General features: G+C 36.4%; 1 protein-coding gene across 3 annotated transcripts in view; it reads right to left on the bottom strand.

Moving 5' to 3' along the window:
* LOC117405378 (protein diaphanous homolog 3-like) overlaps positions 1-26,625 on the bottom strand; it is a 300,571-nt gene that overhangs the window by 248,142 nt on the left and 25,804 nt on the right. For all 3 annotated transcript variants that reach the window (XM_059030274.1, XM_059030275.1, XM_059030276.1), the window contains exons 2-4: positions 20,197-20,229; positions 15,695-15,865; positions 1,768-1,872 (exon numbers count right to left, since the gene is read on the bottom strand). In XM_059030274.1, the coding sequence (XP_058886257.1) occupies positions 1,768-1,872; positions 15,695-15,865; positions 20,197-20,229 (309 nt within the window). The remainder of the gene's footprint in view (positions 1-1,767; positions 1,873-15,694; positions 15,866-20,196; positions 20,230-26,625) is intronic.

Below are 26,625 nucleotides of genomic sequence, written 5' to 3'. Positions count from 1 at the left end.
GCTGCCCTATAAGTTAGAAGTACAGTATGGGAAGAAACAAAATGTATATACTGTAAGCAAATAACTCATTCATAAAACCAGAATCAATATTTTAAAAGAAAAGCACTGGTTTCAGAACTATAGTGAGTGCCCAAAATATGGCCAATTAAGGTTGCAAAGGTTTAAAACTGTTTTATCAGGATCTTGCACAGGCGTTCACATTTTTTAAAAAATAATTTACATTACATTGACGTATTGCAAACCACTGTAATTGAATAGTCGGTAAAAGGTAACACAACATTTGATTTAAAGTATAGCAGTAAAATCCAAATTTAACTATGAATAACAATACAATTTGTTTAAACAGTAAAATACCATTTACAAAAAAGGGTTTAACATTTCATGTAAAAAAGATTTACAGCCTTACCAATTATGACATTGTACCGCCTAACCCACCTACACGTCCAACTGCTTTTGCACATTACACACTTACACAGCAGCTGTGAGAGGAATGACTTGCCCTTAGAAGAAAGCTAGTTGGTAGTTGCATTAATTTACTTTAGGAACGATTTCCAAGAGTGTGCACCAGATCCGTTCATCAAAGCACTCTCCCAACTAGCAGCTGGCCTTGCATAATCTAATTAGGTTGTGTTCTTAAAAAGTCTTTTAGAACTGCTTTCGCTGCAAGGAAACAAATTGCAGGTAAAAGTGTTGCTGTTGTTGTTGTTGCTGCTGTTGTTGTTGCTGGGGCCTTCTCCTGGCTGTCTACAATTTAAACACTACAGTAATTCATGATTTAAATGTTGCACCTAAGGGGGCAGTTGATATTACAAAAAGCAAATCACGTCCGTTTAGGACAGAAATGTAGATCAATCAATTCTGTCAACAGTTAATTGATTTAATTATTGGTAACACTGAAGATAAATTCCCCAGCCAAGGGAGTAATGGCAGGAATTAATTGGAATCATATTGATCCACAGTATTTTTCCCGTTACATTCAAGTAAGCGACAGTAAAATGCAGTATGTATTTTTTTTGATGATAGTTGTTTTTCTTTTTATTCATTGTGTTATTGGGCTGTGAGCAAGACTCCCCTTACTGACAATGATAATTGCCAACAATAAAAAGGAGAGGCAAGGGATTTTTTAACTTCTTCAATTATAAAGCTTTTCCACTTTGTAATTTGTTAATAGATCAACCATGATTGCCCCCAATTGACAATAATAATTAACAGTTAGCAAGAACAGGCAAGGGAAAGCAGTAGTGTTTGTAGAAGGTGTTAATGACATTGGTGTGTGCGCGCATGCTTATTTGCTTGGATAAAGCTGCCAGATTATTGTCAATTTGTCTGATAAAATGTTTTTTTGTTTTGTTTTGTTCAATATTTGTTACAGAAATTGGGAAAAGGGAGTTCTTGCAGACAGGATTGTGCTTAAATATGACAACTTGAGACTACCTCTCTACTTTAAAAAAGTCTTGTTTTTTATGTTATGTAGCTCAACACATTGTTATTTGTACCAAATCAGAAGCTTTACTTTGTCAGGATGCAAACTCACAAAAATCACCACACATAACATACCGTAGACAAGGCTGGCGTGCATCAAGTATCAAGGGCAAGGTGTCCAAAACAGATACTCAATAGCTGTGTTTTTGGAATACTGAATACAGGGACTTTTTAAAAGAAAAGAAGTCATAAAACAGTTGCATGGTAATTACTATATAAAATAACTTGTAATTCTACTGTAAATTAAATAAATGGCTCATCAAAAGCAGAGTATGTAACACTTACTGTTTTGGATGCTGTGCTGATATACCGAATGACCATCTCTTTCTTCATGTTGAGGTCCTTTTCCCTGAGGGGTGCTTTTCTGTCCTCGTTTAAGTTCATATCCTCCTGAAAAGTATGAAAGAATATTTTTTTTTTCTAAATTTTTGTAACCTGAAATGAACCAATGGGTCCCACCTCACCATCTCAGATTATTTTGATATAGCATGAATATACCCTGGAAGTGTTTTAAGAGTCACAAAATATTACCTTGTGATTGGTGACCATGTATGTCAATGTGATTGATTGACAATGTAGAAAAAAAAGTGCAACACCACCAATAAAAAAGCCATATTGTACTGGCGAGAATTCCTGAAACATAGTTATCCCCAACTCTGTAGTTTCCATATTTCACATTTTAATTTTGTAAGTGAACCTCAGAGTTCACCAAACCGAACATCCCACTCAACCATGCGTGAAATGTAACCAGAATCCAATATGGGGCATCAGTGTGGAGTAGTGGTTAGGGCTCTGGACTCTAGACTGGAGGGTTGTTGGTTCAATCCCAGGTGGGGGACACTGCTGCTGTACCCATGAGCAAGGTACTTTACCTAGATTGCTCCAGTAAAAACCCAACTGTATAAATGGGTAATTGTATGTAAAAATAATGTGATATCTGTATAATGTGAAATAATGTATAATGTGATATGTTGTAACAATTGTAAGTCGCCCTGGATAAGGGCGTCTGCTAAGAAATAAATAATAATAATAATAATAATAATAATCCAGTTTATGGCTAACCTACAGAAATGGTAATAAATGGCAAATGCAAACATGTCACACGTTCAATTGAAAGAAAACATTAAATATTGGAATATGGTATCAGGAAATTGGCAGCAATATTAAAAAATGTGCAATAGAGACAAAAGGCAAAGAATTTAAATTGGGCTGAACTGGTACGAAAAAATAAAGATTTCGTATTGAGCAGAGGATACAGTTAAAACTCATTAAAATCAAGAAAATTCTTGTGAACTCCTAAATTTAAAAATATTCTACATTTGGGAGGTGAAATGTACTATTGGATTCACCAAACACAAATTTACCTTTAATAAAACTACAAAGTTTTAAAGATATATTGCTTAAACTTCAAGATTAAAATACACAGACATATATTTAGTATGTGAAGATAGGAAATTTCTTCAGAAAAAACGTAACCAACATTCTCAATAAATAATAAAATATTTGTCGAGAGTTATATGCCTTGAGAGAATTAGTTTTAGTTTCGAAATAAAACACATTTGTGAAAGACTGGGAGTGTCTAAAACTCGAGTTACCAGGTTGACCAATCATTTGACAATATGGTAATAAGGGGGCCTTTGTGATTTGGGAAGAATACGCCCTTTGAGGGCATGGGCCTATTGTAAGTGACACTGGCTCAAAGATTGTGCTTTTGACTGGATGTTAGTAACCCCTTATGTGATTGGATGTATGGGATTTCCTGCTTTCTTTCCTAGAGGTTTAAAAACCTGTGTTTAGGATGGACTCACTTTCTTATTAAAAAAAAATTGTTCCTGAAAATCTCTATGGATGCTATCTGAAAAATGACCATGTACTTTACGACTTCACTGGAAGGGTGTTTGTTTGTTTTTGTTTTTAAAAAATAAATAAATAAAAATTGCTCTTCCTGCAGTGATTTAGAGGACAGATCTCAAACCCCAGGGCACTAGAGCGGCCTTTTTGAAAAGAGCTTTGAAAAGTTATAAGTGTAAAACTGTCAGGATGTTAATGAAAAGAAATGACAGGTACATTATTTAAACAGTTGTAGCAACATGTGGGGACGTAGAACACTTTTTCGGAACCCTGTTACTTTCTCTTTAAACACTACAATCGCTTGGAAAAGAACCCTTTATCTACTGAAAGACAAAGCATTATTTCAGACCAATGTATTAAAGTTAAATTCTTCAAAACTCCTGAGCTAGGTCTACTGAAATCATCTTTTATTCAACTTAGTTTCCAAAAAGGATCAGACTGAGAGACAACGTTCTGCATGGGATTTGCCTAAATCTTGGTTCAAACTTTTTACTCTTGCAGAATGTATGGCAAATATACAGTTTATAAAATTAATGTTGCATAAAATAGGGAAATTAATTCAGTGTAAATGTTTCTGATGAAATGTTCTCAATATGCTTTGCATGCCAGTTCTGACAATGCTCATATGATATTTTTTTTATTGAATCGTATAAATTCTGAATAAACAAGTGTCATTTTTACTTTCAAGGATTTGTTCTTTTCATTTTGTCTGGTAGATATATTGCAACTTCGGAACCAAAAAGATAGAGTAAATATATATATATTAAAGTTAAAGTTAAATTTTAATTTTTGTATTTTAATTAAATCAGCTTCCAACTCTAGCGTGTTTATCAGACAGGACAGGGTTCGACTATAAGGCTTGTCTGTTTGCCCAGGACAGTCAACAATTTGGACAAGACCAAGTCTGCTTTTGTTTGAATTCATGATCGTTATATTGATCTAGTGGATTTGTTCTGTCCCGAAATAATCTGTTTAATTTTACGGAAATTTCTGTCAGCTAAAAATAGTAGCAAAGCCATGATTAAAGGTTTGCTGTCATAGTGTAATATGGTATTTATTCAGACCCGTTTGAGGTAAAGGTAACCACTAGAAGACCGCCGACGGGCGTCTAGGTTTAAGATGTATTTAACAGTGAGCAGAGTGCTTTACAGCTCTTTACGAGACTCTGGAAAGCCATTAGAAGTTTAGAAGCAGCGTTCTAGATATTTAGCAGGTCCTTCTAAAGTTACTGATACCTAGGACTTTGTGAAATGGATATAAGGATGCTAACTAGTTAGAAGCCTGCTAAATGCTTAGAAGCACTTTAGTGTAAACTGTTGTGGAACAGCTTCATTTAAAAAGGTACTGGCATTTCCTACTTCCCAAACACAGACAAGGATTTCCTGGATTCCTTCCACAGTGTGTTCATACCTTGCCTCCCAAAATTCTAGTTTTCCATGGAGGTTAATCAATTTGACCCACTAATATGAATTAATTTCTCTTTGCTCCATGTTGTCCCAGTTTGATAAATTGGAATTTAAAGTGCTAGTTAACAACATGTTCTATTTTTGCACCCGTTAATCAAAATTAGCAAACAGCTAATAAGGTTTTAGATTACACACTTTTGTCAGCAACTTCACAGGTCAAACATGCATGAAATTATACTATCTCATCCACATTTTAATTAATGTGAAACATTATGTCCCAGAAATCTATGGACAAGATAGATAGACAAGATCTCTCGCCCCACTCTCAACCACAAGCAAACAGAGATCGTGAAACACACCTCCAGGCCCACCAAGGCAAATTAAACCCTGAAATGTCCTGCTGAGGAAACAAAGACACTCAGTTATTGTCAGGTTTTAATTAAATTGAAAATAATTAGTTTGAAGAGATTAAACTACTTTATCAGTTTAAAGCACACACACACACACACACACACACACACACACCTAAGAGAGAGAGAGAGTGAGAGGGGTCAAATAATTGTGACCTTGATGACTGGTGATTGAGTTATTGCTCATAAAGTCTACATGATCCTATTTGGCACTGTGTTTGTTTATTTAATTTAGAAAGGGTGAACATTTTATTTGGTCATGTAATGGGGTGATGATCCGAGCTTACCCCCACCCACAATCACATTTTTCAACTTGGGACCGCAGAAAAGCAACTTGGCAGTGTTCACAGGCATACATATTTATTTTGGAACTGGGTACTTCATACAAATGACAACTGATGGTCACAGACTAACAGGTTGTAAACAAGATGACTGGCATCCACAAAGACAAGATCACAAATTGCACCACTCCCAAGGAAAGATAAGGCATTAAATAATCTTCAGCCCTGCCTACTTGTAACAGAATCAATTATTAAAGTCTATTACAAGTCGAATGAAAATTTGTAATTCTAAATAAAAAGCCAGTTATCAAGCCAGATCATCAGTATTAATGAAAAATGTATGATTTCGCTGCTGTCAGATTATACTATAAATCAGTAATCTATCCTTTACGGTACTGTTTGCAAGTGTATCCGAATACATAAATAACAACATTATATAATTCTGTGACAAATAAATGATCACAGATCAACTTTGAATGATAGTAAAAATTAACCGAATCTATAGACTGCTAACATGAAAATTACTACGTGTACAATTAAGATAATTAAGGTTTGTAGTTTATTTAATACTTAGATATTAAGGCTAATCACGTCTTTGAATTAAAGCTGCAGCACGCTCAATTGTATAGAAAAACAATGTTGCAGTTCCAGTTTGTGTACATGTTCAATAAATTATGCTGCAGATATACAAATGTCTTTAACACAGTCATTCAAACTAAGCAAGTCAAAACAGGAGCTTATGAATGTCATCTGCAAGCTGCGTTGCAAAGTTCACTGTGAACTAAAATAAAAAGGAGAATCACATTTCCCACATTCTGCTTGTTTTGTTATATACAGATCAAAAGTACTGTATATACTAATGTCTGTAACCTAAATAGCTTTCAAATCATATTTACAAACCATGAATAATAAATTAAGAGGTGAGAGTATGTTTTTATTGACTGAGCACAATATAGCCAATACAAACCTTATTTTTACATCCCTGTAACCTAAATGAAGCATGGAAGTACTAATAAAATACTTGACAAACCTAAAACTTCTCTACATAGCTCAAGGTATCAAATGCTTATGATATTCTACATAAGAGTACTACTGATACTATAAAATCACTGCTAGCAACTGGAGCAGTGTGTTACTTTGGCATCTTCAAACTTGCAAGAATATCAGTTCATATTCCTGTACGTGGAAAAGGCATAATCAAGTTACTGTATATCCAGGAGACACAAGAATAAAGGTTAGCTGGATTGTCTGGAAGTGGGTTTCTTTCACAGATCGGCCGGCTACAATACCATTATGTTACGGTGACACTTGCAATTGTCTTTCAATAATTCCATATCCCCAGCAAACAGATGTAATTAATCGATTAATAGATTGGATGATTAATCGAGCAATAGAAAATGTCACGATTAAAACCCTTAGTTTCAAGTGAACATACACCAACATGTTATGAAGAGTGATTAGGGCTAGATTTCTATTGTCATACAAGTGAAAACCCTATCGGTTTTGAGAGAGTCAAAATGCGTTAAAAGTGTGTAGCAATATGAGATCAAACTAATTTAGCAAGCAGCTCATTCAAGATTTAGAAATGCTAAACGGTACAAAAAACATAGGCAATGGACATTTTGTAATTACTGCTACAGATTTAAAGATGTAATGTACAACAAAAGGGTTAAAATACTGTATACCGATTTGACCAAAGCTTAGCTGACACTATAGGAGGCCAATGTTTTATTATATATATATTTATTTTTTTACTTGTCTCAATGGCCTTTATAAAATTATAGAATTATTTGAACCCACTGAACCCCCCACCCCCCACCCCCCACCCCCAAAGTTACTATATGGCCAATACTGGTTCCCATGGCAGTTGTCATTCTGAACGCTTCTTGTGCTTTTTATAGACAGCTCACTGGCCGAGTCATCTTCTGTTACTGTATAAGGCCACAACCTTAAACAAGGGCACGTATACTAATCCACACAGGAAAGTATGGCCACAAGCATATAAAGCAAATATGCGATTTAAGAAAACATAACACTGTGCTGTATTTGTAGTGTTCCGCGTTTCTGGTGTATTCAGAATTTTACTGAAAACCTACAGGACTTTTAACTAGACGTCGGTTTTTACTGAATTAAACCCAATTTTTGTCTATTATTCAATATTATCCTGGTACTATTTCCTAGGAAATACACAATAATTTGATTAAAAAGCTGTTTTATTTTGACTCCAACATTGCAATAAGCAGCCATACACTATCCTAGGATACAGCAGATGTTTAGATGTCAGAGGATCAAATACCGTTCAACTGTGGTTCTCTGTCACTTCACAAACACACGATCACCTGATTATGTTGGCCAATCAAAGTTTGATTATTGTGGCAATTGCTGCGCGTGGCAACTACTAGCTTGATCAAAAACTAAATTAAAATACTTACACGAAAATATAGTATTTTTAGTGGATGAGGAATGGGGAGAAAACGTAAATCAGTTTATGAATATTAAAGAAAACAAATGTTTCAAAGTATACAAAAAGCAAAAATAGCAGAAGCGGGTCAGATGAGGCAGAGGATGCATAGTGCTGCAAATACAGCAGTACTGAGGTACATGTTCACACTGACAATAAAAGAACATACTGAAAAGTAAGTGACAAATGAAACTAAAACATGAAAAGTGAACTGAGAGTCAAGCAATCCGTTTATGCGGTTTTTACGCACACTTTAATTTAAAAAAACAAAAAAAACTAAACAAAAAATAAAAAAAGCACAGAATGACTGTGTTAATGAGTTTGTCAGAGAGCTGTGCTTTGCTGGGCAGCCACAGTTTATTGCAGAGGTATATATCAGTGACTTAGTGCGACAGTACTGTCTGTCCATCAGCTAAAACACTGGCCAACGCCGACAATCTTAAATATTTGACAGAAAATGGTGATGCTTTAGTTGGAAAACTTACATGGAACGCATTGACGGAAATTATTTTTGATATGTCTTCCGACAGCTTGCACCACCCAGTTATGTCCAATTTTATTTTTATGACCTGGCTTGTTTTGTGCTTATGTCATGTTCATACCTTCTGTAGATACTGTTTCCATCAGCACAGCGATTGCCCAAACGTTCGCAAAGTACCAGCTAACTTGGGAAAATGTGGCTTCAACTTGCACAGATAGTGCTTCATCAGACATGCCAAGGACATCAAACCTAATCAGAAACCAGAACTGCTACACATCATATTCCACATGTAAAGTGTGGATACTGAGATTTCCCGCCCCCTACCGCCCCGCCCGATTTTTACCGATGTTCCAAAACAAATTTTTATCGATTGTAAGATAAAAACTAAAAAACACAGAACACTACGTATTTTGCATTCTTTCAAATGACTAAAATGTTCTCAAAAGCCCATGTATACTGAAGAAAGCAGGTGCAGTGTTTATTGTTGGTTTGAGCATACATAGGTTATAATGTGTGTTTTTTTTTTTTTTTTTTTTTTTTTTTTTAAAGAAAGATATGCTTTTAAAAAATATATACAGTATATTTTAATTGCACTTCAGTTAAGTCAACCATGAGTCTAAATTCCTAATAATGAAAAAAAAAAAAAAAAAAAAAAACGCCTTTGGAGACAAAGAATGCTGTAATATCTACCGCTTAACATAAAATTCCACACACATGTTTTAAATGTATTTTCTTCTTCTAGGTTTCGAGTGACCCAATAACATTTTGCTGTCTTCAGGTAGCATAATACCACCAGGCTTGTTCACACCAGACTCCTTAGACCAAAATCAAAGTAAATGTAATGTACATTACAAACTGCCACACTGGAACGCTGCCACATTCTCAATGCTCTCCGTCATCCCCTGACTGATTACACCAGACATTTGGTGGCACACGAAAATAAAGACCCATCTGTGTTTTATCCTCTTCATACAAACATAAAAGTTCAAAAGGTGTCGAGACAGTTATTAAACCCTTTACGAAAAAAGTGTCCCCAGTAGTGCACATACAGTGTCGTGAAAAAGTATTTGCCCCCTGTCTGATTTTTCTGCATTTCTGCACATTTTTCACATTGTATTTGGTAAGATTTTGTTGTGGGTTGTAGTAGTATATATATAGGGAGTCAGAGAAAAAAAATGACACCAAAGTTTGGTGCTTCTTTCATTTGTTTGGTGTGCAAGGTAATCAAAACATGCAATCTTCAGGTCTGAAAAAGTTATTGCTGCCCCCCCCCCCCAGTTAACTCAATCCAATTAAAGGGATAATTAGGGTCAGCTGTTTGAGTACTTTGGTTAACAACCAGGCCTGATTTGGGCCAGCCCTGCCCAATATAAATCTGACTAACTTTGGCCCTTACAATCAGAGTGAAGTTGTCAGCACACAGTTTCTAGAGGCACATCATGTCACGAACAAAATAAATTCCTGAAGACCTCCGGGGAAAAAAAGTTGTTGATGCCTATCAGTTTGGAAAGGGTTACAAAGCCATTTCTAAGGCTCTGGGGCTCCACCGAACCACAGTCAGAGCCATATTGTCCAAATGAAGAAAGTTTGGGACAGTAGTGAATCTTCCCAGGAGTGGCCGTCCTGCCAAAATCTCTCCAAGAGCAAGGCGTAAAATCGTCCAGGAAGTCACAAAGAACTCTAGAACAACATCCAGAGATCTGCAGGCCTCTCTCGCCTCGGCTAAGGTCAGTGTTCCTGACTCCACCATCAGAAAGACACTGGGCAAAAATGGGATTCATGGCAGAGTAGCAAGGCGGAAACCATTGCTCACTAAGAACATCATGAATTTTCGACTCAAGTTTGTCAAAAAGCACCGGAATGATCCTCAAGAGTTCTGGAACAATGTTCTATGGACAGAGGAGTCAAAAGTGGAACTTTTTGGTCGGCATGGGTCCCGTCTGGCAAAAACCAAACACTGCATTCCACAGTAAGAACCTCATACCAGCGGTCAAGCATGGTGGTGGTAGTGTCATGGTTTGGGGATGCTTTGCTGCATCAGGACCTGGACGCCTTGCCATCATTGAAGGAACCATGAATTCTGCTCTGTATCAGAGAATTCTACAGGAGAATGTCAAGCCATCCGTCCGTGAGCTGAAGCGCAGCTGGGTCATGCAGCAAGACAATGATCCGAAACACACAAGCAAGTCTACATCAGAATGGTTGAAGAACAGGAAATTTAAAGTTTTGGAATGGCCTAGTCAAAGTCCAGACCTAAACCCCATTGAGACCTGAAAACGAGCAGCTCAAATACCCACAAGCAGTTCTGCATGGAGGAGTGGGCCAAAATTCCTCCACTGCGCTGTGAGAGACTAATCAATAACTACAGGAAGCATTTGGTTACAGTTATTGCTGCTAAAGGTGGCATAACCAGTTTTTGAGTCTAAGGGGGCGATTACTTTTTCACACAGGGGCATTGGGTGTTGCATTTTTAGTAGTAAATTAAAACACAGAAGTTTCTATGTTTAAAAGGTGGCAGCCTTAGAACCCAATATATACCCATCTTAGATCGCAGGTTAAAGGAAATTCTGTCTTCCAGTGCCAATTCAGAGTTGTTTTATTATGAATTAGTGTTCATACTGGAGGGTTTAACATAGAATTCAACCTAAACAGAAAAAAAAAAATGTTGACTAAACAAGTGTCTAACAAAAGTGAAAGACAAAATGTGAAAGACTGTGTTGATTAGCGTTCAGTGCAGGTCATGTCCTTGTACTTAATGATTTAAAAAACAAGTAAAATCAATATGACCCAAAATCTAATTTACATTTTTAATGCCCTTAGGTTTATGTTAATTTACATTAGAATTCATGCATACGTCTAAAGGACATGCATTTTTTTACCAGTTTATCAAAAACTCACTGCAGGCTACAAAACCATGTATTTAACTTTTAATGCTTGAACCATCAAAAAATTTGTAATAAACTATTTTTTTGGGATAGAAATTATATTGTTAACTTTCTAAATTGAGGAATAATCAGGTTATTCAAAAGGAAAATTATAAGCTGCAACTGTGTTTTCACTAAAGCTTCTAACATTTTCCATAATTTGCAATAATAAATACCCAGTTGTATCAGCCTTTGAAAACGAAATGTGGGCTGTGTAGATCACCTGCTGTTCTTTAGTCAAGGGATTGGACCCAGCTGTGTTTTTTTCATGAACAGTATACCTACTCAGTATTTTTCTCAATGTTCTGTAATAAATGCTGCCTATGTTGTACACTATCCGACATATCCTAGGCAGGGGTCAGCAACATATGGCTCTCGAGTCAAGTCATTCACAAACTCACACACAAAAAAGTATTAATTAAAAAAACTTAATATTAGCGTCATCGCACATCTAGACATAACCAACTCGGCAGCGATATCTCACTTTATTTATTTTTACATCCACCTACCCGCTGCTCTTATTGGTGCTTGTTGTCCTGGAGTCTGTTTCATCGTGTTTTGATTGGTCGACAGATCCGTCAACCAATATACACACGAGTCACAATCCGTAACCCCGCTTTTACTACATTTTTTCAGTTTCCAAGTGTAGTGTGGAGCTCTTTAGTTTCATTTTAAAAAATGGCAAAAAGAATGAAGTCGGATGAGGAATACCGTTCTTTTCAGCTGGAATGGACTGATGTGTACGTCTTTGTGGACAAGTCAGGATTTCCACTTTGTCTCGCATGGAGTGAACAACTGGCTTCAAACAAAAAAATCGACTTCATAATGACATCTCATGACAAAACATGCTGCATTTGCAGCGAAATACCCAGAAGGTGAGGCGCATAAAAAGGCCTGCGAGGACCTGCAAAGAAATGAAAGCGGGGCAAAGTCGAATAAGGTGAAAAAATAGATTTTAAGGAATGAGTCGGATTTAAAATAAATAAATAAAATAAAATAAAATAAATAAATAAATAAATTTAACAACTACCAATTAGAAGCACAGAATCTAGTTTTTTTTTTTTAATGTTCCCAGTGTTTTAGATCCAACTACTTCACCTCGTTGGCTATTCCGTGCATTTATAACTGTGTACAAAAGTGCTTCCAACCACCTGTTCTAAACTCACTTCTACTCAGCTTCCACTTATTCTCTGTTGTTCTTCTCTCTGTGGTAATATGTGAAGTTGTGTCTTAGGATAAGTATCTATACTATTCATGATTTTACAGACTTCAATCAAGTCCCCACTTTCCCTTCTTTTTTTCTAGGCTGAAGAGATATAATTATGTTAACTTGTCCTCATAGTTCATGTCATTAAGTCCTGGGATCAGCCTAGTTGCTTTTCTCTGTACCTTCAAGTGCAATGCTGTCTTTTTTGTTAGCAAAACACATAGTATTCTAGGTGGGGTCTACCTAGGGGACTACACTATAACCACGAGATGCTTTTCAAAGTCCTCGTCCCCTATTGCCGACCCGTTCATTTCATACTTATAAAACATGGATTATTATGCCCAATATGCAATACTTCACATTTCTTAACATTAAAATAAAATTTGCCTGAGAGAAGGTCCGAATCTCTTTGAATTAGCTGGGCTGCGGATTCAGAGTCACCTGCTCCCCCAAATTTGGTATCTACAAATTGTACAATCTCGCAACGTGCATCTTGGTCCGTCATTTATATAAATGACAAAACAGTAAGGGTTCAAGTACCCCACGAAGTACATCCCCCCAATTAGATTTTACACCTCTCACTGCTTTCTGTTTTTCAACTAATTCTGTATCCAATTACATGCCCTCTCCTGTATTCCTGCTGATTTTAATTTAATAAAGTCTTTCATGTGGGTGTTTGTCAAAGGCTTTTTGAAAATCAAGATAAATCATGTCATAATTGTTGCCATCATCTACATTAGCTGTAACTTCCTCACAAAAGTCAAGTAAGTTAGTTAAGCATGGCCTCCCTCTTCTGGAGCCATGCTGTCTATCCCCTAGAATAGTGTTGCTGTATAAATACAAAGTCTTCAAGTTTACCTCTTCATATCGATCCACCAGTTTACATGCTACAGAAGTTAAACCAACAGGTCTGTCTTATTCCCATTTTTAAATGTTGGCACAACATTTGCAATGGAAACCCCCGCCCCATATGGAAATAGGTGGACTAAACTGACAGGAGATAATGACAGCGATTAACTTTATGATACAATGTAAACGGGCGACTCACTTTCACAATTATACTCAAAGTATTAATCAAAAATACATTTCAGTGTAAAATAAATTTGTTTTAGGCCTTAAAATGATGAAGAAAAAAACAGAACGGGTGGCAGTCAAGGGATTAAGGATTCTGCTGATGTTGCAAAAGATACGAGAGAACACTTGTTTGCCTTTAAGGAAGTACTTTAAAACTGACTGTCCAAATTAATTCTAACCTGCTCACATAATGTTTATAGTTGGTAGATAGGTAGGTATCTGTGGTAAGCTCAACAGCACTGCTGTATTTACAGTGCTGGAATACATCCAATCATCGATTTTGTTTTTAAAATCACACAAGAACAATTTAATGCCCATTTAGTAACCAAGCACACCTAACAGGCTTTCTATAAAAATGCTCAACTGTAGCAGTTTTACTTGCAAGTTATTTGAAATCCAGCTCAGAAACTGCTCCCCCCATATTAACAGAAAAGAGAAAGTTATCAACACATTTCTGCAGAGCTAAGGTCTAGGAACTTTTGAGTGTAGGGCCAACTTAGAGGCTTTAAATTTACTAGCCTCATTTATACATTGCTTTGTATTTTAAAAAGATAGTAACACCCAGTGCACCACTGTTCAAATTCCAAGGTATTTTACCATTTGAACAATTCAACAACATAACAATGGAGATGGGCAAATAAACCTTATGAAGTCATTAGATAAATATTTATACTTCAAACCTTTCAGAACAGTGATATCCAGATGCCTAACACATTTTAGGAGACATACACTGAGTTTCTGCTAGGATAGCTTTTTTCCTATAGCTAACAACCAAAACCCAAATCTTCAGATGCCATTTTTCTTCATTTTACTTCAGAAGCAGTGACACCCTTCTTACATATAAATTACCTGGAACTAACACTATGAAAGCAAATCTAGTTTTGCCATGGTTTAATCTGCAATTACACACAGCGAAGACATTCATTTTCTGTAAACTAACCATGTCATTGCAAATGTGTCCGTGGTATATTAATCACTGCTTGGTGTTTACAGCAAGTGTTTGATGTGTCCAGGCTTTGTGACACCATCCGACTTCAGAGGCAAGCTAATCTTGTGACATTTTGCAGCATAGATTTGCCTGATCCACTGGAATGTGCAGACATTTGATATTTACAGCTCCTCTTAAACCCCTTTTTATAACAGAAAACATTCAGATTCAGTGTATTACTATTCACATACAGCCTCTCTAATTTTGCTATCTAACTTAAAGTGGATAGGAAAATACATTTTAAAATCATTTTTTGGAGCAAATTAGTTGTTTGGCTGATTTATGGATATGGCATAGTCTTGTGTTGGAATTATTCAGTAATGACAAAAATGAGTTAAAAGGGTGTGAACAATTTCACTCCAGTTGAAAAATACCAAGGAAGTGAAACCCAGCCTAAAAGCAAGGCTAGCAAAGAGAGATTTATTTTTACCCAAGTGTAGTAACAGATATCACGTTATTGCTGTAGCATGTGTTTTTCAAAACTGCACATTTGAGACCTATAAAGTAAGGAGACATGCACGACATATAGGATTTTTGTAATTATTTTGTTAGCTAAAACAACTATCATACAGTCACCCATAAACTTGTAAAACCTGCTCTATTGAGGACCATTTTCTGCTGGAAAGGTGCAGGGAGTCATTTAAATTAGAACAGTTATGTCATATAAAGTGTGAATACCTGTCTTATGCATAACTTCCTGGACTATGTATTTTCAGGAGACATTTCCTTTACTTAATTGCAACTCCATAGTCTGGAAAAATAAAGTCTTATAATTTGGGAAGCTCAAGATAAACTAAAATGACAGAAACGTTTTAATTGAGGAAAGTACCTGGCTAACATACACAGACTGCCTCTAGTTAAGAATTATATAAATAAGGTTGGTATTAGTAGCTATCATCGCTTTCTCACCTATTAAAGAATCAAGAACACAGTGATCAATCTCACAATGTACAAAGCTGCATAATTCAACTCTTTTAAATATATGCCAGTAAATATGATGTATAAGCAGCGATATTTGTTCGTCTAAGAGAGTTCCTTTCATCACATTGGAGTTGATGTTATAAGAATGTATCGTACAAGTCAGGGACTTAACATTCACTAAAATGTGAGAAGACCGAAAACGACTTGCCATCATTTTTTCAAAAAGTGCTAGGATCTCTTTCTCGGACATCTGCTTGGAGGCAAACTCTTCAAATTCGGTGGACCACTCACTGGTGGAGGAGCACGAGTGCTTCAGGTGGGAAAGAGTGGGCCGCTCTCGTCTGCTGCCTGGAATACGGATGCTGGCAAAGCGGTCAAGCTACACAGGAGAAAGAAAAATGTATTTATTAAAACCATCAGACAGCTAATACAGCTTTTGGTTACATCACAATACTTATTGTGAATATACCCAACAGTGAACAGGAAATCATACCTCTTTTACTTACAGAATTATAGTTATACTGTATGGTATTTAACTTGCATAGAGAGATCAACTGTGGTAAACGTCGATCCAAATTACTTCCCTAAAGGAAAGTGCAAAAACTACTGTGGTCGACAACCCTCCGTCGTTCCAGCAGTCAATCAACATTTATAATAGCAAGGAGCTGCAAAGAAGTTAGGCAAAGTACAACATGTTCAAATTGTGTGGGGTTTGGGAGTGGAGAGCAGTCAATTGCTGTGCATTTTGTTCTTCAAACCACTTTCTCACCCCCTTCCTCCCTGGCTAAGCAGAGATGATGTGGCTTCAACTGGCAACAGACTGCAGTAGAGCTGAAACAGTTTTTTTTTTTTTTTTTTTTTTTTGTTTAAGGATAAAAACAACATGGCATTGAATGGAACTTTGAGAGAAGCATAGAATACACCGGTGTGTCAACTATAAACACTATGTTCAAAGCATGCAGCGTTTATCACCGATCGGTCCAGAGTTAAAGCAATGCTGCAACGAAAGGGTTCATTTTTACTGAAACATGGGGGGGGGGGGGGGGGGAACACGCACGCGCACACACACCACACACACACACAGGTTAGCTGTGGGGCATTTCTTTTGAAATGTCATTTGAAGGTGATAAGGTAGGTGGTTCATGTGTAAGCACTAGCTTCATTGTGCATTGGGTTTGTAAAATGAACACATTTAAATGAGCATCCTACTGTGCATGATCTCATGAGTAATCTCTCAGATAATCAGTGGTGACACTAATATACAATTAATGAAATACAACTGCAGCAAATTCACAATTTTATCTACATTTGGAAACATGAATATTAACAAGAGACAATTACACAGATGTTAAATTAGTCAGACTCATCTAAATCATCTTTGTCTTTACCCTTTAGGAAATGGTATCCATCTTCTGTAGAAATGCCGCACAGATCTGATAACAAACCTACAACTTCCACCTGGCAAATTTTTCTTTGCGATCTATCAGGTTGAAATTACATGGCAACATGAGAAGGCTGATTAATTACAATTGTAGCATTTTCTAAAAAATAAATATATATATATATTTCTTAGAAGACGCCCTTATCCAGGGCGACTTACAATTGTTACAAGATATCACATTATTTTTACATACAATTACCCATTTATACAGTTGGGTTTTTACTGGAGCAATGTAGGTAAAGTTCCTTGCTCAAGGGTACAGCAGCAGTGTCCCCACCAGGGATTGAACCCACGACACTCCGGTCAAGAGTCCAGAGCCCTAACCACTGCTCCACACTGCTGCCCTAATAGGTGCATATTGATTGCAAATCCTAGCAATATTGTTTTTCAATATTCCAATGACCGCTCCATAAATGGTATCATAACCTCAGGAACGTCATTTGTAGTTCCCTGTGTTAAAGAACAAATAAACTGAAGATAAATGATTATAGTATCTGATTTAATTGGTTCCATATGTAAAGTTATTGTATCGCAGAGGGAGTCATTATAGTACATTGTAGTTATTAAAATGTCAGGTACATCAGGGTGTCTAAAACACCAATGTACGGTACTGCACATATACTATACAAAGAAAAGTAGTGAACAATATTGCAAAACAAAGCACTAATACAGTATTTGGCAAATTTACAAAACATTCCAAAAAGCACTGCCCGTTCTTTCTCTGTCTACCCCAAACAATTTTTTTTTTGCACTGTGCGTGTTAAATCAGAGACCGAAACAAGAAAGCGTGCACACAAACACAAACTTGCTTGATATTGGCAACAAAAAATTGTTTCCACTTTAACGGCACAGCAATTATATTAATCCCTTGCTTTCTTGTTTTCTTTTATTTAACATGGTTAAACTGGGCAGTTACGTTAAGTGACAGCATGTAAAAAGTGAAACTGAATTCCCAAATGCCCCATCTTTTTCATTTTCGCTGAATGTACTGATCAGTTTCCATCGGTGCCTTTCAGTTGGTAGCAGCATGTGTAAATGACATGTGCCAGAAGTCCATCGGATAAGAGAGGGGATCATATCTTGTAACGCCCTCAATTTGATCTTTTTGTCCTTTAAGTAATGCTTACATTTATGTTTGTGCATGTTTGTGCATCCTTTTAAATGAGAATTATAATGCTCAAGACAACTCCAGCAAGGTTGCTCGAGAATTGTGACAACAGTCCCTTATTCAGTAGAATTACTGCACATACACGACTGCTACAAAGACACTTCCAGGCTTCAGTGCAAACATCTGTCACAGTGATCAAGCTCCTGTTACTGTGCAATGCAGCCTGCACATAATTTGTAAGCACACCACTGAAACTGGGTGGAATCATTATTTTAACTTTAGCTCAGTTTTATGACACCAGTGCAAACTGAGGTGGGGATTTTGCTCAAGAATTACCTTGAACCAAACCAACTATAAAAGTGATTTTACTAAGATGTTTGCTTCTATCTCACACTTTTTATGCTCACTTTTTGAACATTAAAATGATACCCGTATAAATGAAACTGCTTTTTCTTTTTTGACATTCCAGTTTCTGGAGGACAGTCATTGTGTAGCCCTCAAAGTGAAGCATTACACAGAAGGAAGAAACTTGCACTTTGGCTCCAGAAATCGCATTACAGATGAATGATTTAATTAAAATAAGGTATAGCCAGGGAGCTAATGGAAGAATCGAGACTTGAGCTTCATGGAAATTCAAAGTGCAGCTCAGGCAAAGTGCGTTATGCTTCGGATTACTTTTATGAACCTTCTTCAGCTATTCAATATTACATTCCCCATGCAAGCAAGTGCATATAATGTTGCCTGTGCCTATGAAGAACTTAAAACTTAAAACAAAACAGGTAACAACATTCTACCAAATCGTATCTTGTATGTATTACCAAGAGACGACAAGTTACTGCACCAAAAATAGTTAAAACCAAAAACGGGTCCAATTCCAGTCTGCAAAAAAAGAAAAAAAAAAGCAAAGACATGCAAGGTTGTACTGAAAGAATGAAGAAATTCAAATAAAAAAATGGAGGTGATGTTGCAAGGAAAGGTTAACTCTCACCTAAAGGCAGGCACATGCTCTCTCAAGATGTTTCTGCAATTAATAACACATTCAAATACTAATTCTTATTGTTATTTGAGTTTTCCCACTCATCATGTAAAACAGTGAAAGCCTGTGAGGATGTGGAGAGAGAACTGTATCAATTTTCTGGTACTGTCAAGTGGGTTAGATGTTTTGAGCATTAAGAAAGACGTCCCAAAACACTTTTGAAAGGGGGACGATGGTCTATGCCAAGAAATTTAGTAAAGAAGGGATCTCATTCCAGCTAATTGGCAACAAATACCCCACCCCTAGTCATTCTTCATTCATTCTCTGAAAATGTAATAAACATTGGGTTACCATTACTTTCAAAACAGACAGCTTGCTAATTTAAATTAATATCAGATTTTGGACCAAAGAATAAGCATGAGACACAGCAAGGAAGGCCACCAGGTAGAGAGGACGATTAATTTGCTTCTTGAGCAATAGAGGAAGGAGGGATAAGAAAATATAAAATCCTGCCCATGGAAAAGAAAAACATTATTTTTCAAAAGGCCACTTCTACTAAGGATGCCATCATTAGTGTGTGCAGACTTGAACAGGATGCATAGGCCAAAACAAAATCAAAACCTAAATTGATTTAGCTGCATTTAAATCACAGTGAACTTAACAGCTAACCTGGATGTGCAGCACATATTTTAGTTTTAGTTTTAGTTTATTTTATGTATGTTTTAGCAAAAAAGTTTTTAGGTCGATAGTTTGGGTTCAGTCAGTGCTGCTTGGAATTAGGTATTTTCTCTCCGCCTATTGGAATATTTGTCAGACTAATTTGTCCGTCATGAGTTAAATAAAGGCACATGCACAGGTCACAACAAATACAGGAGAGTTGAGGCACAGTAGTACTGCATGGAGAAGTTAACTTGTTTTAATATTTCATAAGAATATCTAAGACTGACCAAGGTGCTAATCAGTAGTTTGGGAGGGGGTGTGCAACACAGTACAGTAGATGTTAAGTGGTTAGATACCATAACGCAGCATGCATATTATCTTAAGCAGTTTTCAGTATTGTCTAGTAGCAAGGAAACTGAAGTCACAGGTCAATAGGTTAAAGTACTACCATAGCAGAATTAAGCTCTGAATATGAAATCACTCTAATTCTGAACAAAAAACACACAATAAATTGAAAAATCTTACCACATCATCCGTCAAGGTTCTAATGTTTAAGTGCTAGAAAAAAAATAAGAGTCAGAATTAAGGCATTGCAAATACAGTATACAAAGTTTTATAATTCACCAACTACAAAGCAATCCCTCTGGTGCGGGCAGTACTGTATTTCATAAAAGTACAGACTTATAAAACAATGTGCAAGACAATGCTTTTGTCTAGGGCGCAAATAACAGTAAATAAAATGGTCATGTTAGTTAGCTGCTAGATGGTACAGAACAAGAGCTTTTTTCAGAAAATAAAACAGTACAGGTTAGTCTTTGGATAAAGAATTAAATATGTACATTTTAAAACTACTGTGTGCTTAGTATTAATATTTCCCAGAAACAGTGTTTAAGACCTAATTTCAGTTTTGACTCAGAATTATTTAAGCATGTTGGATAAATGTTGCTAACGATAGATCATTTGTGCTCATGTTTTGAACTTCCTACTACAACAGATCAATTATTTTTTTTATTAATGTATGTATTTATTCTTTTAAAATCAGATGAACATATTTTCTATTTTATTGTTAAAAAACGGGGCTCCTTACACACAGACTGAATTGTCTGTCTGTCTGTAATTGTATTACTTGTATTGTAACGCTTGAAATGTTTTTGCTTACGATGTAAGTCGCCCTGGATAAGGGCGTCTGCTAAGAAATAAATAATAATAATAATAATAATAATAATAATAATAATGACCGTTGCATTCTCAGTCTCCCCCTTCGGAGACTAAATGCAACTGGGATGGGGTCTCCCTCCCTATATATATTATATTTTTATATTTATATATATATATATATATATATATATATATATATATATATATATATATATATATATATATATATATATATATATATATATATATATATATATATATATATATATATATATATATCTCGCAGAATGGGAGAGGAGCGCAGAGAAGTAGGAACGAAGCGGCTGAACGGCAGCAATCAGGCTGACCAGGAAGCAGTAAAATCACCTGGGTTACAGACGGCGAGACAGGGCCAGGCTGCAGAGACTGTGAAGCAGGGCTGGATTGCTGGACAAACTGGACACTGGACTTTTGCGGTTTCTAGAAGTACGTGAACAGTAATTATTATTATTTTATTTTTTTTAAATTTGGACTCATTCAGACTTGTGGAACGGGACAATCTGAAACCTTTCCTCTGTGTTTCTTAATGTTTTGTGCTGTGTTGCGCTCTTATACTTGTTTTAGTATTTTGTTTTTCAAGTAATTAGTGTTATTAAATTTGAAGGCTATTACTTTCTTGGCAATGAAGTGCTGTTATAATTAGTTTTAATGGAGGTTTAATTTATAATAAAAAAGGTGGGTGGCAGACCTCCTGAATAGTGGGGACTAGTGGGGAAATAAAGCAGCTGCTAGTTTCAAGAGCACACGGTGTAGGGTTTCTACAAGTTCACATGACTGTTCCTTTACTGAGATCTTGTTTTATATTGATTTAGTTATATCAGTTTGCACTTAAAACAGAAGTGGCACTTCATTGTGCTTGTATGTCACTGTTTTGGGGTGTGTCGTTTTGATTTACAGTATAGTTCTTTGGGCATTGTGGTTGTTACAAACTAGCTGCCTCTCAGGGTCACTTGGTCATTTCCCCACAAATCTGGTTTTTAGTTTGCTACCCAGGATAGCTGTCTTAACCATAATTGTTTAATAAAAACCCTTAAATACTACTACTTTCGTCTCCTGGTCCCTCTTCTCTTCCATACACCTGGTCTACTGTAGTAGCATAATTTTAGAATTGCCAGACCTACTGGTTAATCAAAGGTGGTGGCAGCATCCATGCTACATTTCACTCTAACCTTGTGCTTGTTATGGGGTTACGAGAAAGTGAAAACCATATTTATGTACGACTAAAAACGCAATGAAAGCAAAATCACAGAAGATTTTTTTTTCCCTCAAAGTGTAACAACCAATTTCCATATCATTATGACGACCTGCCGTTGGCTCAATGTCAGGGTACCTTTAAAAGCTGAAGTGATTGGACTCAATAGCCTGAAGGCATTGAACCTTTCCTTTCAAATCCTGCTCTTTTCAACCAAGCTTTGTGAATAAGAATCAATATCAGTTACCAAGCAGTCACAAAAACACAGATCAGGTGCCACAAGCTGAAATTATAAAAACACAAACCACATAAAACAGAAGCACAGCATGCCACCAGTGGATGAACTATCTGCTTTGTACTGGTGGAACTGGCAGCATTTATGGTATGGTTAAAGCTGACTGAATGCAAGCATCCTGAAGGATTAGCAAGTATCTACTGCTGGACGGAGACAAACCGAGGGGTTTGTTTGTCAAATTATTTTTAATGAGAATAAACACTATAGAACTTTGGTAGCTGCAAATGGGTTTGCACTATTTAAAATAAAGGCCTACAACACATTCCCATGAAGACTGCCAAGCATAATGTAGCCCTATGCAAAACTGAAAATATTGTATAAATAAAAAAAAAGAGTATCATCCAGTATCATCCTCATTGGGAAAAGGAGCCTGTGGCATTCAGCAACAGACACTGCCCTCCAATATTAATCAGCCTGTGCTGGCCTACATAATATCTGAAATAGCGTAAAAAGAACAAAAAGTTATCATCTCAGAACTCTCCCTTTAAATACTGGTACAGAATCAACAAGACCAGTATGTTTACTGTTTAAAAATTTAGCAATTACATTACAGTTTTCCAGATCCAAGAATCTTACAACATAATTTATTGCATCAGGTCATTTTAATGCCACTATTTGTAAACCATGTTGCAATTTAAAAAGGTGGTTTATTTAGTCAATAGTTGCAGCTGTATACAGTAATTTATAGCACGTCCCTGCAATATCTGCAGGCAGCATTAAAAATACAGCTTTTTTTTTTTTTTTTTTTTTTCCCTGTACTTGTAATTTAGCCCAAATGAACCTGTGCTGGGAAATAATGAGCTGGCACTACAGGCTATATCAGAGCACAACACTATTGATGAAAACTAATGGACCAAGGTAGGCTAATACAAGGAACTGTCCTTATGTAAGCACAAAACAGCAAAACCTCAGAGTTCAGTCAATATCTAGCCTAATATTAACACTACACCCAGAATCTAAAACATTACAATAGCAGCCTGTCAATAATGTTCACTAACAAGTGAACTTTATCCATCCACTTTCAGGATTAACATTATGAAATATTGATAAATAAATGAAAAATCTCTGGCAGCTGTCAACATGAAGAACACTCCTTAATTCAGAACAATTGACAAAAGGATGGGCATATCTATAATCTGTGAGCACAAAACTAATAATACTAATAATAATAATAATAATAATAATAATAATAATAATAATAATAATAATAATAAAGAAATGGCAAATGAGAAAAAGCTAAGGACATGATATGCATCTCTTCCTACCGAACATGAATAATTTAAAATAGAAGCATCCAGAAATAGTACCTTGACTTTTATCCAGTTTTTCTCTTCATTACTGTTCTCTAGTACAGCATGGATTCTGAAATGTAGGCTACTGTACAGAGTACTGTACAAATAATGGAAAGCTGAGCCGAAAACTATTTGAGTTGTGACCTCATTCATTTCAGGTGTCCTGCTTTGCTCTGACGTTGTTAACATTTTACGTGTGATTAATTCAGACGCTTCATCAGGTCATGCTGAAATACCGGAAAGTTATTGAAGACTCAGCTCAGTGAATCCGCCATCAGTCTTACTTCATTAATAAAGTCAAAACAAATCAGCTTGGCTCTGTGTAAACAGGTGGTAAGAATGATCAATCAGAGAAGCTAAGTGGGGAAATAGCCTTCAAACAAATCTAAAAAAAGACCTTTGTTAATTACATTGCCAACAAAGGGAAAAAATGGCCTCCGCAGAATTCTATGACAGTCTGGGTAAAACAATTTTTTTGACTATGAGCACCAGCCATCAGGTAATACATCTAAAGAGTGGTCACGTCAATCATGCATAAATATTTCAGCAGTTCATATCAGATTTCATTTAGATTGTGTACTTGTTTACATTACTATCTTTAAGAGATGTATATATGTGTATATATGATGTACAGGTAAGTAAGCTGGGCTGAGTTGAGTGGGGGACGGAGGGGAGTGATGCTGGGACGCCAGAATCACTGGTCGAGCCCTCTTGAGGTGTCGTGGGCTAGTCGACGAAACACTGAGGATGGAAGGTGCCCACTTGAAGACCCCACAGATGTACCCTACTTAGCTCAGTCCAGACGGTTGTCATGCTGATGCGCTGGGGAGCCAGCATCGCAGCCGTTGTGTGTGCTGATGCGCCAGGGAGGCAAAATAAGCTGATCCCTGGAGCCAGCATTACACTTCAGCCATTAACACCAGACAGAAGGATATCTACATCATCATATGGAAGGAAACGTGAATGGATGGAGACACATATGGATCACATTAGTTTACTGTAAAGTTACGTCTTAGTTGGTGCTTATCTTGGCGAGAGCCAAGTTCAAATCAGCATGAAGTTTTAACATCTACTCTCGTGTAATGGAAATCATTATATATATGTCCAACCATGTCCCCTATGAACAAATCTAGAAGGAACTGAAAATTGACAACCAAAAGCTGGTTGTCAGTCATCCCAAACTAACCAAAAACTCCAGACAAGTGTGAATCTTTTCCAGACACAGACCATTGAACAATCCTCTAAATGAAGGATAAAGTACCTGACCATGTTTGTGATCACCACTAACATCCTGCATTTGCTATACATAGATGCTACTTGATACAGTGTTGTTTCATTTGATGTAGTATGTCACTTCTTAAGGTCTTGTCAAGATCAGAAACATTCATGCTTCTATTTAAAAATCCCCAAAAGAATTGCAAGGCCTGGGGACAGAGAAAAAAAAAAAAAAGACTTAACTTCAGGAGATGTGGAGCTCCAATGTCAAACATCGGTCACATCTGAAGATGGGAAATCAGTGCTAAAATGCTAATTACTCTTGTGCAAGGCGTGTTCATTGTTTCTAAGCACATTAGCCTCCTCCAAAACATGTACACTTCATGATTAACCTATTGCACGTGTATTTGAATACATATCAAATTCTTATTTAATGACATCTGACAGATCTTGGATTAATCCAGGATTGCTTCCACAAATAATGCAAACATGTAAAAAATGAATTAACTTCACACAGTGATCTGGGGTTTCATTACCTCATATCTTACACGGTGGTAGTTTACCACCAGCAGATCACTCGATTTGCTCAGATTTCGTCTTCAATACTCCCAATCCCCCACAACTTTACCATCTGTAAAACTTCATTCAACCAACAAATTATATAAAAATGAACAGGGTTATTGGAGACAGAGAGACAACAGGTCTCAGAGGGTAAACTGATTTAAAAAAAAAAAAAGTATGCTTTCTACTACTTTAATGAATGGAAAAGGATAGTTCATAACTTCAGAAACAATGAGTTGAGGGACACATGGAAGTCAGTGGGATTTCCATAACACTTTACAGTAAAGGACTAGGCCTATAGCGTCCACATATTATTGTGTATTCAGGCTTGGGTGGTGAAGTGCAGTTTTGAAATGGTTGTTTCTGTTTTGTTCATAGTATTTCATTCCTTTTCACAGTCAGTCCTCAACCTGAAACCTCAGAGTCCTTGTTTTTTCATTTGTCAGACACACCCAAGACCTATGCAGAGAAAACTATTAATTTAAGTGTGTGGTGGGAGAAATAAAAAAAAATAAAAAACAAGAGACAGACTATCACCCCTGTCTGAAGAATGTCTCTGCAATGCAGCCTTTCTACAAGACCAGGCAGGAACAGCTGCACAAGCTTCCCTCCATCTTGTAGATTCAAGTCATATACACCTTGAACTCATTAAAAGCACCCTTCTAACAATATCTGATATACATTAAAACCTATTAAAATCACCTTTATTTCAACAGGCACCTCATTAAAAAGCAAAAGCCTTTACTTGTAGCCTTTTAGTAATACTTACTGCACAACCTGCCCAAAAATTAAAAAAAAAAAAAAAAAAAAAAAAAAAAAAAAGCTCCACACGTGGCACATTGGATTTTTACATATATTTAAATAAGCAGGATAATGACATTCAAAGTATGTTGGTGTTTAATTTTTTTTTTTTTTTACTACATCACAAAGCATTAACTCTAAAGGGACAAGTCCTAGCTACCTTGTTGGAGATGCAGACGTTTAGCCTTTCCTACGTGGGAAGTAACAGGAACAGCCTAGAGCATGCAGCCTCTTTAATGAGAGCAGATCACGTTGACAATTTCAAGGTTTTGAAGAATAATATGTTCAGCTCAAAGTCAAGATCTGAAGACATCTATTAAAATTTGCCAATTTTTTTTTTTTTTTTTTTTTGTTTACCAAAACGTGATTGTCCATACCCATCACCTTGACATTTTTAGACA

This window comes from Acipenser ruthenus, chromosome 9 (genome assembly GCF_902713425.1).
Source record: "Acipenser ruthenus chromosome 9, fAciRut3.2 maternal haplotype, whole genome shotgun sequence".
Taxonomy (NCBI): domain Eukaryota; kingdom Metazoa; phylum Chordata; class Actinopteri; order Acipenseriformes; family Acipenseridae; genus Acipenser; species Acipenser ruthenus.
This window is presented reverse-complemented; position numbering and strand designations above follow the sequence as displayed.